Source organism: Pangasianodon hypophthalmus, chromosome 12 (genome assembly GCF_027358585.1).
Source record: "Pangasianodon hypophthalmus isolate fPanHyp1 chromosome 12, fPanHyp1.pri, whole genome shotgun sequence".
NCBI classification, from domain to species: Eukaryota; Metazoa; Chordata; class Actinopteri; order Siluriformes; family Pangasiidae; genus Pangasianodon; species Pangasianodon hypophthalmus.
In genome coordinates this window covers 12,867,011-12,882,396 of record NC_069721.1, presented here as the reverse complement: position 1 = coordinate 12,882,396, position 15,386 = coordinate 12,867,011, and the positions used below count along the sequence as shown (strand labels likewise).

The window sequence follows — 15,386 nt, the reverse complement described above, 5'->3', positions numbered from 1 at the left end:
TCTGGACAGGGTGCTCATTGCAGGGCACACACACACACACACTATGGACAATTTGGAGATGCATAACGCATGTCTTTGGACTAGGGGGAGGAAACCAGAGTACCCGGAGGAAGCCCCTGAAGCACGGTGAGAACATGCAAACTCAGCATACACAAGGTGGAGGCGGGATTCGAGCCCACAGCCCCGGAGGTACAAAGCAACAGTGCTGACCACTAAGCCACTGTACCCCCCCATAATATATTATTATTATTATTATTATTATCAACCCAGCTTACTAATTCTACAAGTGCTGCAATGAACAGTGTAGTCAGGCTTATCAGCACTGTCTCTTTAAATACGTGCCGACACATACTGCGCATGCGCAGTCGGCGCTCGCCTCAGGCAGCTTGCTAGCGTAGTTAGCTTCTCCTCTTAGCTTAGCTGAGCTGCTGCTGTGGGAGGCTGATGGAGCCCAGGCTCGGGGGTGGCCAGGCTGACTGCGAAAACATTTTCTGACCCACTGTGTGGTTTTCCCTGCCTGGACAAGAAGGAGTTGTAGCTGTACTGCTGGCTAAGGCTTTCGCCCTCAAGCGCGGACTGAAGTCGAGAGGGAAAAATGTTGGAATCCGTTATTTGTCCAGTTTGTTCAATTCCCTCAGCGCTACAGAAAACATCAGCAGTAACCGTAACAACATCCGTGTTATTGACTGCTGCTGCTCTCTGATTCCGCAGAGCACCCGGAGAGGATGAGTACTTTATTCACCTAGCTTACTTTACCACAGGCAGCTCATAGTGAAGAATAAACTGCCAGGAGGACGGTTAAACGCGAGCTTAGCTGGTGATAGACTGGGCACTTGTTTATGCTTTAAAATGGCTGCTGAGAGGCTGAAGTACAGCTGATTTGGTCTGAAGATGCTCTGGGATGTTGGAAGGCCATGTGTGTGACACAGAACAATGTGTGACTTTGAGGATTGGTGCAGTATTGAGGACTTTTCCAGCAGGAGGTAACGCTGGCTAACACAGGAAATCCATCCTCTTGATCATTAAAAAACCCACAACAATGGGGCAAAACCGGTGGCTTTCAGATCTGAGCTGATTTGATTCCAATGACTTTCTTTATTTCTGAAGGATCTTGTGGACATGCATGGCTTTTTTTTTTTTTTTTTTTACACCCTTTGAAAGAAAACAGGGCTTTTCCTTACAGAGAGATGTGTCCTGTTGCTGAAGCCTGACTGGATTCCCTTCCTAATTGAAACAATCTGGAGCTGCTGAGAAGGGCCTGGGTATAATCCTGCAGAAATGGCTGGGAGGAGAAGGCTGAGGACTGAGCTGTGTTGTCTCACACACATCACTGGGCTGCAGGGAATGAACTCATACCTGGTGCTTTGTGCGATGTTGTGCCTCGTGCTGGCCACAGACGCGTCTCCGTCTAAATCCTGCGACAAAAACTGTCTGTCTGGGAAATGCGTGAACGGATCGTGCGTGTGTGATCGGGGATGGGTCGGGGATCAGTGTCAGCACTGCCACGGCAGATTCAAGTGAGTATACCTGAGGTGCACTGGCTCAGATCACATGCAGCCCAATAATCCGAATGAAAACAGTTCATGTATACACGTTAATCAGATTAAGGGAAACTGATTTGAATGAATTTTTGCTGTGTGATTGAACGAGGTGGGATAACCTTATAATAAAGCCAGGTTTACACTGTACAGATTTCAGCACAATTCTGTCCTTCCAAACAAAAACAAATCACAAACTGAAAGCCAGCCACAGCGTTCTGGCGGTGTCTGAAATTTCAGATTAAAATCTCAGTGTGACCACTGCTGTGCCGCTCATCTAAAAACGACCAACAGGATGAAGCAGAGGTGGAGCGTTACGGCAAAAATATCGTATCACAATTCTCAAAGGCACTTCTACGATATATAATATGTATCACGGTGTGTAGGCTTGCTAACAAACTGACAGCAAAAATGTAGTGTTGTAATTCTTTGAAAAGTGTTTTAAATAACAATAAAAATAAAAACATTATTTATTTTATTAACATACAATTATTATTTTTTTAAATGTATTATTAATAAGCTAATTTATAATAAATGTATTTTTATTTTTTATTACGTAAAAATAACACTATTTAAAAAATAAAAAAGAAACATCTGTAGATTGATTTATTTATTTATTTATTTATTTATTATTATTATTATTATTATTATTATTATTTTAGCATTTTACAATTTTAAATGACTGAATTTTAACATGGCATCAGCAGCTTCTAATCGGTTTGTAATTATTAATTATAATTAATAAAATTCTATATTTTTAAATATTAACAATTAATTAAAAAACACATAATCAATCGCGATATTGATGCTATATGGTCGTATTGCCCAGCTCTTGGAGGAAGGCATAGGATGACCTGAAATTTGACGCACTAAATGAAATGTTTTGTTTGAGCAAGTGGTCTTTTAAAATACTGACTTGCTCACAATAATTATTGTGATAATGCTGCCTTGCCTACATGCCTGGCTCCTCGTACAGTGAGTTACCAAACCACATGTACTAATGGACAGAAAAAAATAGTCTTTTGATAACAGAGAATTTCATGTTGTGCTCTTTTACCCAGCTGTGAGGCCTCCAGACTCCTCTTCTCCTCCTTCATCTTTTAAAGCACGTTTTCTCATGGCATAACATTGCCATTATTACAGTGAGGGCTCGTTGCTGTTTAGACGACCCTGTTTTCTGCAGGAGTCCGGGTCACGCTGATTGACCACCCAAACAGAATGTAGTCATTTTCTTTAATCGCAGGTCTGTCGTTTGAGGATTTCGTCCTGTAATCTGACATGGAGGACATGTTATCGCACAGACTGTTACAGAATTTGGCTACAGTTTTATTGGCATCATCTCACAGTGTGATGGGTTGTAATCTTGACAGACTACTGAAATCGCAGAGTGTAAAATAGGCTTTAGATAGAAGAATAACAGCAGTGTAAACCTTTTGTGTCTGATTTACTTTCTGTTATTCTGTGCATGTGTGTCTGAGTCTCATTGCGCTCCCTGTGCAGTAAAACAGGCCCGTAAAGAAAACACGGTTTAGGTTCTAGATTGCAGTCTATGTAAAATAATTGTGAGGTTGGATGGGTGCTGGTTTGGGTGTGAAACCAACATTTGGAGGCAGATGCAGGACAGGAACTGGACATTCAGCAAAAAAAAAAAAAAAAAAAAAAAAAAAAACCTTTGATAGACCTTTTATTTCTTGTGCAGTTATTGCCAAACAATGATCTTTAATGTTGGCACCGTTAGGTGAGTAGAGGAATTATATCAATCATAATGTGGGCATTTATTATTCTCAGCATCCAGAGCATTCTTGTTCAAGACCGTCAGGCAAATATGAAACGCTGAGCAACTTTACTGCAGTCACACACACTTCTTCTCGCTGTCTGTTTACAAATTGCACCTTGATAATGTTCTGAAATAATATAAAAATCCTTTAAAAAAAAAAAAAAATGAAAACACTGACAGGACTTGCACGCTTCTCACTGACTTACACGTAAACGCAGACTGTTTACAGAGTGTCCAGTTTTGGATACATAACAACAGCTCATTCAGAATCTGTAATCTAAACACATTCATTCAGAATGCTGAAAAACTCTGCATGTAAACAGAGCCACTGCTGTCTTGTGTTTTCGCTTTCCTATGTCTCAAAGTCCCTGATGCATCTCTTTCTTGCCGCTCGTATCCTGGATCTTTATTTCCATAAACAGAAGCAGCTCTGCACACACACGCACACACACACATGGGTCTGTGGGTGAGAACCAGAATTTTAGCATGTATCAGGGTTTCGAGGGTTTTCAAACCTACATCATGACCTAGAAGCCTTTGAGATAAATAACTGGACCACTGTAATATGGTTGATCACTTTTGTTTTGATATTATATCATTCTTTCTTTGCGCACAAACCTTCATTTCAGTGAAGGATACAGCTATCCAGCGATGACTAGTCGTGATATTTAATGAACGAATCTAGAGTCTGGGCTAAAATCTCATCTGTCAGCAGCTATGAAATTATTAGTGTCGAACAATGCAGTCTATTACTATGCGTTATTGATGACATAAGAAGAATCATGGAGGAAAAACTATAACACACACACACACACACACACACACACACACATTTAAAAGCAGGTAGATGGCTGCATTCGTGATTTTCAAATTCTTCCCCCCCCCCCTCCCAAAAAGTCTATAATGACCTACTGGGTTCATGTGTTTTTTTTTTTTTTTTTTTTTTTTCTTTTTTCTCCGAATACCAAAAATAGTTACTAGAAAAGTTGTAATGCTTTCGCTCAAATGAAAATACAATAAACTTACCGTTCTGTCATTTCTCAATTCATGTAAAGTGGCTTTCACCGGATGTGGCGTCTATAGCAGCCGCTCCTCCACCTGTCCTGCTGTTTTCATATCAGAGCTCTGGGGATCAGCAGATACTTATTACGTGTCCAATTCCAGCATCCTCACAGTAACCCAACAAACTCTCTGTATACTTCTTTTGCCAAAACATCAAAAGCTCGATGACGGCCTGCTTTTGTGCCCTGGATCTGTGTGCATCAGTCAACATAACGGTCGTTCACAGTAAAATATAGGTCAGCGGATTGGAAAATGTGTCCTAACCGATCTGACACTTTTAGATCATTTCAGGTCAGGTGCAGATGTTATTTCAGTTTTTTGATGTGCTTCTTCCTGATAAAAGATATGTTTTGAGTTAAGAAAAATGGACCAGTTGTGATATATCCGCTCATAGCTGTGTTAGTCTCGTACCAGTCTCCATTGAATGTTTCTTGCTGATATAGAATCTTCAGATTATAATTCCATGACCTTTTAATCATATTTTACGACGTCGCAATATTGAATATCTAAATAGATTTATAACACTTTTGTCTTTCCCTGTATTTTTGTAGCAGTTTAATCATAGAAGCACCTCGGCAGGTTGTAATATGGATTTCAGCTTCTTCACTGCTGTAACACTGCACACGTGTCATTTGTTTACTGGTGATCAGTTACTAGCTCCTCAGCTTAGATAACTGGAACAGTAGTTATGACCACTTCTGTGGTTTGTGAAGCAGAGAATATTTGATTAGCTCACTGCTGTTGGCACGTCTCAGGCCTTAAGGTGGCTGGAAACATAAAACCACATTAAAGCTTATGGGGAAAATACATACGCTATTGTATTTTTCTTTTTTTTTAATTTTAGAGAATACTTCTGTGTGTCAAAACAGTAACGATATCTGTCTATTTAAAAGCTACTTTATTATCTAAGCAGGCAAACATCAGACTTGGGCTAAATTTTGACTTGTAGTTTAAACAGTGTGTATCCTGACTATATGATTTCAAACGTCATCAAGTCGCAGCTTTAGGCATGAAAGAAGTCAGATTACATGATATTGGCAGGAGATGTAGCCAGTCAAGAGACAGCAGAGCTTGAGAGTGTAAACAACACAAATGGGAGTGAGAGAGTGAAAGAGTCTGATACTATACTATACTATACTACACTATACTATACTATACTACACTATACTATATTATACTCTAGAGGGAAATGGATTCAGGTGTGATGCAGTTTTAGATTTATTTTTTGCTCAACAGATAAGGTTCTAACTTGAGGGGTCACTTGATTTAGCCTTGTTATGGAGTTTGTATCATTACCTAGTTGCAGAGCTGTTGAGCTAGGGAACTGACAGGAGGTGTTGGTGAGTTTCTGTGTGTTTTTTAGGTTTGAAACACACTCTTATTGGGCAGGCGTGAGTGACTTGAGCCTCCTGCTTGCCTGAAGTGTGTCTCTTATTCTCTGGTGTGGGTTTTAGTTTGACTGCCCACTCTACCCTGTAGGTGCTGTACACAGATTAGATAAGAAAGAACACAGAGGTTATATTTTGGCTATCTAGCTAACGTTAGGTGACGTGTTCATTCTGTAGGAAAGGTGCTGTTTTATGATAAAGAATGAGCACACTTAGACCTCAGTAGGTCAGCGATGCAAGGCCACTGCTGCGGGTTCAGGCAGTCCCACAAAAGACTCAGTAACTGTGTCAGTCACACTGATGTGCACTTTTTTATTTTGATAAGACGTCTGAAATACAAAGCTGCGAACCTGCATATTAGCATACTAGCATACTAAACAGTGTGTCACTACACCATTGGTGTCATAAGTAGGCATACTACTTAGTGTGTATTATGCGGTTGGGACACAGCCTTGAATTCTCTCTGAATCTGTGCTACTTGGAACTCACAGCCGTATGATTAATCTGCGTGGTGGAAGAAAAACAACCCACATTATGAAACATTCTTCCACGAAACCTTTAGATTCACGATTAATGTGACAGTTATTTCTCTTCTTGTAGACACGCTATGAACTTTGTCAAAATTAAGTGGCATTTTTTTGCCATCTTCATGTGTAATCTTAATTACAAAATAATGCTAGGTATTATTTGCTTACATCTCAGCCGCGTATTGCAGCGGCAGACTGTGAGATTACAAAGCCAAGGTGAATGAACTCAAAAATCAATAACAGAATAATGTTTATGACAGTATTTGAGCCAAAATATACCTTTATCTGTACCTTAACTCCGTCCCACTACTGTTTGCCCTGTTTGAGGGACACCAGTGAGTACTGTGGGATTGTTTTGTGGGTGATTCATTATAATGACAAGAACAAAACATGATTTTTATAGATGTGTGATCTTTGTCCTTTTTGAATTTAATTCAGCTTGAGCTTTTTTCTCGTACCTGTATTCAATGTTACAGACTCACTCTAAAATGGAGACGAAGCAGGTTTTCATCTTGTTTTTGTGTGTGTTTGTGTGTGTGCGTGTGTGTGTGTGTGTGTGTGTGTGTGTGTGTGTGTGTGTGCGCGCCCTGCTGGCTGAACCTTCTGCTACATTTTGGCTTTGTTTATCATCTAGTGGAAGAGCTCCAAAATGAGGTGTTCATCTCCTCTGACTGAGTGCCACGATTTAAATGCCTGAATAGACGCAAGAATTATTCCTCCTCTCCGACTGTTATAATGTGGAAGCCAGAAACAAAGTCAAGTGTCTGAGTTACAAAATAACTGACTACTTGGTTAAAAGCTAAGCTCATTTTTTTTTTTTTTTTTTTTTTTTTTTTTTTTTTTTTTTGTGACAAACTGTGAATGCAGTTCGGTTAAATGTTGATAATGTTTAACTAAGCTGCTGAGATGGAAATCCATCAAGCTCAGCATTGCTCACCAAAACCAGCAGCTCATGTTTCTCTCTCCCACAGGTGTTAGATAGATGATAAATTGTTAATATACAGTTTCATTCCTATAAATTGTTTGAGAATCTTGCTGTATAGCTGTTGCAACCAAAGAAAAAGAGTGGAACTTCAGAGGAGGATCAGAGACGAGAGATTTTTCTCCCCTCACCCATATTTTGAGAGATCCCTTTAGTTAGATATTCGTTCACAATCTTCTCAATTGTCTAGTTGGTAGATTGATTGTGGTAATGAACCGCTAGCTAACCCTTGTGCGGTTGGTGCAAATAATCCTATCACAGGATGGAGGATTTGTCAGGAATGTTTTTGATGTGCTGCTGGTCCATGGTTTGGTTGTATACTTCCACCTACTGAGCAACTCCTGAGCTTTTCATAATGGCAGCTTGGTTCATCAGCCAATCACGACGTGAAAATGACTCCCCTGAGCGTTCCTAGCTGTGAAGTCTGGCAAGATCATGAGCTGCTGAAACACAGCAGAGAATTTTCCCTGAAATTCTTTCCTTGCTGCTTCTCTCTGTGATGGATTGCTGCTCTGTGCCTGTTGTGTGCTTGACACATGGATTCTTGTGATCAGGTCAGATGGAGCATCTCTGGAGGTTGTCTAGCTCTCTCTGTGATCTGATCTCAGGCAGGTGTAAATACCGTCTGTACCGTGTGTTCGCATCACACTGGCGCTAGGAAGAAAGTACCCACCTACAAAATACAATTTCATCAAATTGTTGAAAAAAAAAAATCAGACAGAAATCAGAATTTCTTGTTCCTGAAGTCTGAGGAAATGTTTCTCTGTTTCCTCACAGTTGCTGCAAATACATCATCCTGCTAGATCACCGTTGACGACATTCCCGCCCTTAACATAGAAAAACAGAAATAGCCTCACTCTTTGACAATCTGACTAGCTAGCTTATGTGAACAGTATGCAGCTCATGAGAATGCAAGGGTGAGGTTGAATTAAGCAATATCACACGAGCAGAAGTGAGGTTATACTGAATATCGGCATGGCTGTGATTCGCTGTAGGCTGAGTGTGTTATTGCTTTTATATAACACTTCTAGAAACAAGAAATTAATATAGAGTAAGTGACATTTCGGATACAATATGGTCAAATGTTTGTTTATTTTTGCTCCGCTATTGGAAATAGATTCTGAAGAAGCTACACTTCATAGCATGTTGGCTAGTTGGCTAGCTAGCTCACATTGATTTGTACGTTCCCATTAAAGGTGCTTCTGGTAAAATTGGCTTCACTGCTTCCTTTTCATCTTCATCTGACAAGCTTTTGTATTTTAATCCAAAAGTTATCTTCTTGAAAAGTATCGTTTGACATGTCCACTGATGATGACGCTAGCTCTACTGTAGTAACGGTTTCGAACTGCGTGGTGAACACAGATGAGTGGAGTGATACACACAGTGAAATGTCCCAGTGCGGTTACAGGAAATGTAGACGCTCTTCGTATAACTGTCAGGTTTCACAGTTGGCACCTAAAGTGACGTTTTCAAGTGACGTTCAGTGGCATATTAATGAGAAATCCAATGTAGGAGTCGTGGAAATGGCAAACATTAGCCTCAATCTTCTAGCAGTTATACAGTCATACAGTCGCTATTTTACAGCAGACACTCAGCTCAGCTACTTAGCGATCTATGAACAGAGGCGCTGACGGTGGTGTTAGCATGAAAGTTGAAGATCTGGAACCTGTTCTATTTGAGCTAAGTGTACAGATGAGGGCAAAAAAAAAAAAGCATTGCTGCATTGGTTTCTTTAGGTGGAGATGAAAAAGGGCTAAACTAGCGGCACTATGAGCAGGTAGTCGAAACAGCATTGTGGGTAATGTAGGAAACTGATAACCAAAGTTTAAACAGGCCAACATGTTGATGAAGGAACTAAAAAGGTTAACTTAGAATTTCATTATAAAATAATCACACCATTGAAGATCACATTTTAATTATAAAAGATTAATATGCAAGTTTTTCCTGTAACATGAGAAATAATGAACAGTGATTATGAAACACGCAAAAAATGTTTTACTGAATATCAGATGAGTATTTCAGCCTGCAGCAGTATTCGCTCTGGTGTTGGATAAAATTTAGACTGCCACGCAGTGCAGAAGAGAAAATGTCCAGTCACAGTAGCAGTGCATGTTTATAATAACGTGATGGTCAGTTCAGATATTTGCATGTTATAACCTATTTACTAAACCAGTGAACGGAAAACTGCAGAAATGAATGTTTCATGTGAGAGCAGCAGTAAAATGTGCAGTGCTGCTTCTGGTGTAAAATGGCCTTAATATAAACCCGATGTGCCTGATTTGCGTCGATTGTTGAAAAGGCTTGTAATGGAGTTGTGGGAATTAAATGATCTCTCTCTTGTCCTCCGAGCTTCATATCTGACAGCGTGCTCTAGCCTGCATGAACGTAAAACCTGCCTGCTCCAGACATTTTTCAGTCTTGCTGCACATCTTTAATTTGGATGTGACATTGCTGCTCTGTGCATCAAATTACTGACAGTTTTGGCTTCTCTTTTCCATATTTTCTCACTCACTTCATGTAGGTATATCGTGTAATGTTGATTCAGTATTCAGTGCACACCCTTAATTAATACATGTAAATGAGAAAAGATAAGTGTTATCAGTTAGGTGGCTGCTTGCTACTGTGGCAAGATGAAAGCAACTCATAAAGATGGATCCACCTCTGAGACTGACGTGGGCCAGACATTTGGCCAGACGTTTTAACCTTTTTGTTTTTGGACTAAACGTGTTTGTTTGTAGGACTAAAAGACCTACAAAAGGCAGGAAAACAAGCATTTCCACCATTTCATTAATCATTTCCACCATCTCATGTTTAAAAAGAGTGGGGGAGTGTAATTATAATATCAGCTGTGTAGTCAGGAACTGCTTACTGCAATCGCGAAATCACAAAAAAAGCAAGATGGTGGATTTTTAGGTGATTGTGTACTAATGCAACGTACATTTTCGATATAATCCATTTACAAATTGGTTGTTTAATGTTCGCATGGCTGACATTTTTTACCGTCGATCTGTTGCTCAAAGCTGAGCATTGACCAGTGCAGGGGAGGAAGAAAAAAAAAAACAGCTTATTTAATCACTTTATAATTATTGTCACATTAACATTATTTGTAAAGTGTTAGATTTGATACTTGTCATTGCGTTGTAGGCCTATTTAATCTTTTTATGATGAAAATGACACCCTTAGTAAGTATAGTTAAGTGATGTTTAACTACATTTTAGTCTAATGTTAGTAAAGTCCACCATACACTCATGATTAAATCAATGATTAAACCATTATATAGCACAAGCCTACTCCCGGCATATTGCAGCCTAGAGGTCTGGGATATGCCTTTAATTAATGTATTAGAAATCTTATAGCTGAGCATGTGTTAATATAATAAGTCTTTTCTACATTCGTGTAGAGGACATCATTGTTCAGTGATGTTTCTTACCTGCTCACTTTGCGAGTGTTTTCAGTTTTGGCTGCAGTTTTCTGACTTGGCCTGAACAAAAGCTGTGGAAGTTTCTCAAACACTTATGCAATGATGTAAGTGTGCTTATTATATCTGAACCCCAGACTTACTCAACGATGTGTTGGCTCTCTTTTGGTCTTTGTGTCATGGCATGACGCAAAGCCCACTAAATTATTTTGCACGTACTTTAATAGTTGGCTTGTATTGCATGTGCAGACCAGACCGACTTCTAAAGGGAACTGGCACTTTACACGTTGTATGTGTATTGCGTTGCTTTTTATCGTTGTCATGGTTGGTGTAACTTTAATTTTAGAATGCTATAAACTGCTAGTGCATTAATAGTGTTAATGAACGAAAACCTCAGTTCATTAAATGCCAGTGTCTGTAAGCCTCATACGACTGTTTAGAAGTTCTAGTGGGTGAACTATGCAATGCTATACTATACAATACTACACTATACTATACTGATACTATACTATACTGTACTCCTGGATTTTGGGATCTTCTCCCATTCCTCTATGCACAACCTCTCAAGCTCAGGTTGAATGGTCAGGGTGGCTGTATGAATAATTTTCAGTGCTTCACTATAGGGATGGACATTCTTATTCCTGTTTTCACTCGTCCTGCATCTTAATTTTGTTTGAACGTTAGTCTTGACGCTATTCAGTTACTGAGGAAACCATTTCATTCTAGGCACCTCCGTTTATTAAATATACACTGCAATATATAATTCTTCTAACTGTCACGCCGTGTTCCATGCGTGAGTGCGTGTCTGTGTTGTGTCTGAGGTGTCGAGTAATCGTCCATGCGTCAGACTGCTGACTAGTAGCTAAAGTAAAGCTGACTGGTATTTGGGTTAAGCTCGGCCAGTTGTCTTGATCACTGTGCTATATTTAGGCTGATCTTTACTGATGTGTGTCTGATGAGCCCAGTTACTGCCATCAGGTCTACACTTTTTGGCACACTTGATAAATAGGAGGCAGTTAATTACAATAAATTTGTTTCAATTGTTATGAAATTTAGAATAAATATGATTGAATGTTGGATTTGGACTCACAGTCTGCTGGTCACTATCACTGAACCTAAACTGCTGAGCTATTTCTGTTCAAGATTCCTTTTTTTTTTTTTTTTTTTTTTTTTTTGATGAATAATGCCAATTTGTCCTCAAAAATTGGCACATGTGAAAATCATTCCGTTCACATGAACAGCAGTGAAGCGTGATGGCCGATCAGAATGTCATCTTTTGTGTGTGGTGGTAACAAGATGCGTTTTCTCAAGATTGATGGCGTTGTTATGGAACAGGCCTTGGCCCAGACATCCTAAGAGCCGAGAGAGAGCTCCGTCTGATTCATTGCCTTAAGGACACTGCCTCTCTTACTCACTTCCCAGATGTAGAGGATATTAACAGTCACATAACAGGTCTATAATCCCATAGACATCGAGCTGTAATACAGACTACGCCACATTTACACTGAGGTGTGTCAGGAAAGTGAACATGCTTTATGTGTGCTGGAACTGATGGTTTATCTTCATGGTTTTCTTAGAAGTCGTCAGTGGGAGTAGTTTTCCGAAATGCATGCATTATTAATCACGTAGATTTGATTTGATTTCATCTAGGGAGAAAAAATTCACATATTGTGCCACTGATTCTAAGTCCATGATTAAATGTGATAAGAATGTGCATGGGTTGTTCACTAGTAAGAACTTGCTGCCTTTCCAGTTTGAATTGGAATAAATAATATATGCATGAACAATAGGGGTTTAACGATATGGCATATTTTGTCATTCAGTATGAGGCTATTGATTTGATTCATCTCTTTATCGAAAAATACATTCAACAGGCTGCATAATAAATTAGACTATTTGTTTTAAAATGCTGCTTATATCACACTCCAATTTTGGAAAAAGTATATTTCATTTTATCTCCAATCAGGAGAGGGTATGGGGGTTTAAAAACATGCTTCCTCTGAGCACAGAGTTTTTCATACGCTAGCATGCTAGTATATAACGTGTTAGCTGGGGAACACATAGATGGATACGGTCAGCAGCAAAAGGGAGCTGGAAGATTCCCCTAGAAGTCGAGCTAGAAGTCTTTAAGGTCTGGTGTAAGGGTGCACTTCAGCTTCCTGGTAAGTTATGAAGCTGACGGTCAGTGAGTTGCCGAGCAAAACATTACAGTGTGCTGCTTCTGCCGGATATGAGCACAGTACACTGCGCTAAAACCGCAAACGTGTCTGACAGGCAGCCTTTCTTGCTCATTCAATCCGGACTAAAGTAATCATCATGGCGTTGAGAAAACTCTGCTTCGCCCCCTTGTGAGTCACACCAGTGTAAGCATAGCCATGTTGAGTTTTGTTACACTCTAATGCGCAGCTTTTGTTTCTTTATGTGCTGCATCTGAATGGATCACAAAAACACTGCTGTTATAAAGTTTCAATTATTGTGCTTCTATAGTGCTGAATGTTTTAATCAACTGAAAATGGAAAGCTAAAGCATATATTCAGGCAATGCTTATTTTTACTATATTGAAATGTGTTGTATTGAGAGACAAGACTATTGAAATTGTGTTGAATTTGAATATTGTGTATCTGTGGACACATCAGTAGCCCTTAACCTGTATAAATGTATTATACTACGCTAGCTACCGCTTTTTAACCTAGTTGATGTGTATATACATGATTTGTCCACTGCTGATAATGTTTTGTGGGTATTCATGGACACAAAGCCATAGGTGGATATCAATAGACTGATTATTCACATGACCAGGAACCAGGCTAATGGTTAGAAACATGATCTGTAACTAGACTCACTAGAGTAGCAGCATTTGAGGCCCTGCACATGTAGCCTCCCACTATGAATACGCACTGCAGGGGATACAACCATTCAGTCTGCCGTCTTCACCTCCTTCCAGAGACCGACAGCACCGAGCAAAAGCGCTGGTGTGCGTTACAGCACTGACTTTATATTAAGTCTTGATGCATTTTATCTGAGCTCATCTGTTGATGGCTCCAAAGTTTGTTGGGCTAGATACAGATATATCTGCAGTGAAAGTGCCTTGTAAAACATTCATGGAGGCATGGTGAATAATTAAGCTGTTGACCCTCCTAGAGTTCAGCTCATCGTTCCTGCTTGCGTAGCTGCTGTCTGTCTACAGCATTCTGAGGGAGGCTGTATTTTTGAGTGCTCTTTCACAACTGAGCCAGGATGATGGATCCTCCCCTTTGTGCAGGCGAGAGGAAGTGGAAAGCCTTGATTATGGTCTTCATGATCTTTCACTGCCCTTAAAAATTGCCCTCTGCCTGATTATAGACATCAAGGATATAGGGCAAAGAGACAGCGGGGCTGTGGTTTAATTGGCTGCATTTCCTACCAGAGACCCAATACTGGCTTGTATTTTTTTTTGTTTTCCCTTGTACTTTTAATAGATTACGATTGAGCAAGATTTTATATAATTTGGTGTTGCCTACAGAGTGTCCCAAAAGTCTCCATACATAGGGAAGATTAACACTGCTTAGCAGAATATCTTCCAAACTTTTTCATACTTTATATATATATAAAGAAGGAAGTATTAAAATCATTCTCATGGCTGGATCGGGAAGCTGTCGCAAGGTTGCGATGTAATTTAACAGGAAACATGGCAAGCACGTAACACATGACACTGTTGCGAAACATTAACAAAATCAAAAAGACTGGAAGTGTCCAAGAACATCCGCTGACCAAGGCACAACCGACCTGGAGCTGGCAAACCCAGTCCCCTGTGTGTGGAGACTTTTAGGACACCATGTATTTTCAAGCTATATAGAATTCTTGGTTTATGTATTATGCTCATTCAGTGTTCATGGTTAATGCACGGTGGACAAATGGGCTACTAGTGTTTAGAGTTTTTTTTCTCTCTCATTCAGTATCCAAAAGAAAGAAAAACCCTGCTTGCTAGTAACCCAAAATACATTTTTGAATTTGGTATGTATACTGTACTTAATAATATGCTTCATGGTGCAACTCACTTCTATGCTGTAACTATATAGCATGTTCAGAAAAAAAAAAAAAAACATAACCCGTAGCCAAATCGATGGGCAACAACTTGCTGAGCTTTCACGGAAGGCACAAACATGTACTACCTCAGGCACTTTTAAAAGAAGACAGTGACTACAGCTGCACTGAGTTATCCACTACTCAGAAATTTCTATACTTGATTGTGTCTGTATTAATACAGTAGTGAGATAGTGAACTAGCTCACTGTACATTATTACATTGTTAGCTACCACTTTTTTGCCTAGTGAATTAGTTTTCCAGGATACCAAAACATAAGCCTGGACAGCACATAGGAGCTCTCACTTGCCCAGTGGGTTAGCTAATGAATTTCTGATTTGTCCTCCCCTGTATTGAGACCACTGTCATTTGCTATATTCTTTATTCTTTATTTTTTGTTGCGCAAGACCCTTAATCCTAAACTGCTCAGTTTTATGTCGCTATGAATAAAAGCATCAGCCAAATGAGGTAAATGTAAATGTCATAAGGAAAAGTTTTTCTGTTTAAGTTGGGAGTTAATAAAATGTAATTGCTACCTGCAAGATAGGTTGTTTTTTGCTCCTTTGCTGCTGCTGTTCAAAGTACAGTGTGCATGTTAGAATCTACAGTATGATGTTTATGCACCTGTTGAA

The 15,386-nt window shown here is 39.6% G+C and overlaps 1 protein-coding gene across 1 annotated transcript in view; it reads left to right on the top strand.

The window, feature by feature from the left end:
- The first annotated feature begins 365 nt into the window (after positions 1 to 365).
- Positions 366 to 15,386, top strand: part of atrnl1b (attractin-like 1b) — a 100,040-nt gene continuing 85,019 nt past the window's right edge. Inside the window, exon 1 of the mRNA XM_034309299.2 lies at positions 366 to 1,517. Coding sequence (XP_034165190.2) covers positions 1,279 to 1,517 — 239 coding nt within the window. The 5' untranslated portion in view covers positions 366 to 1,278. The remainder of the gene's footprint in view (positions 1,518 to 15,386) is intronic.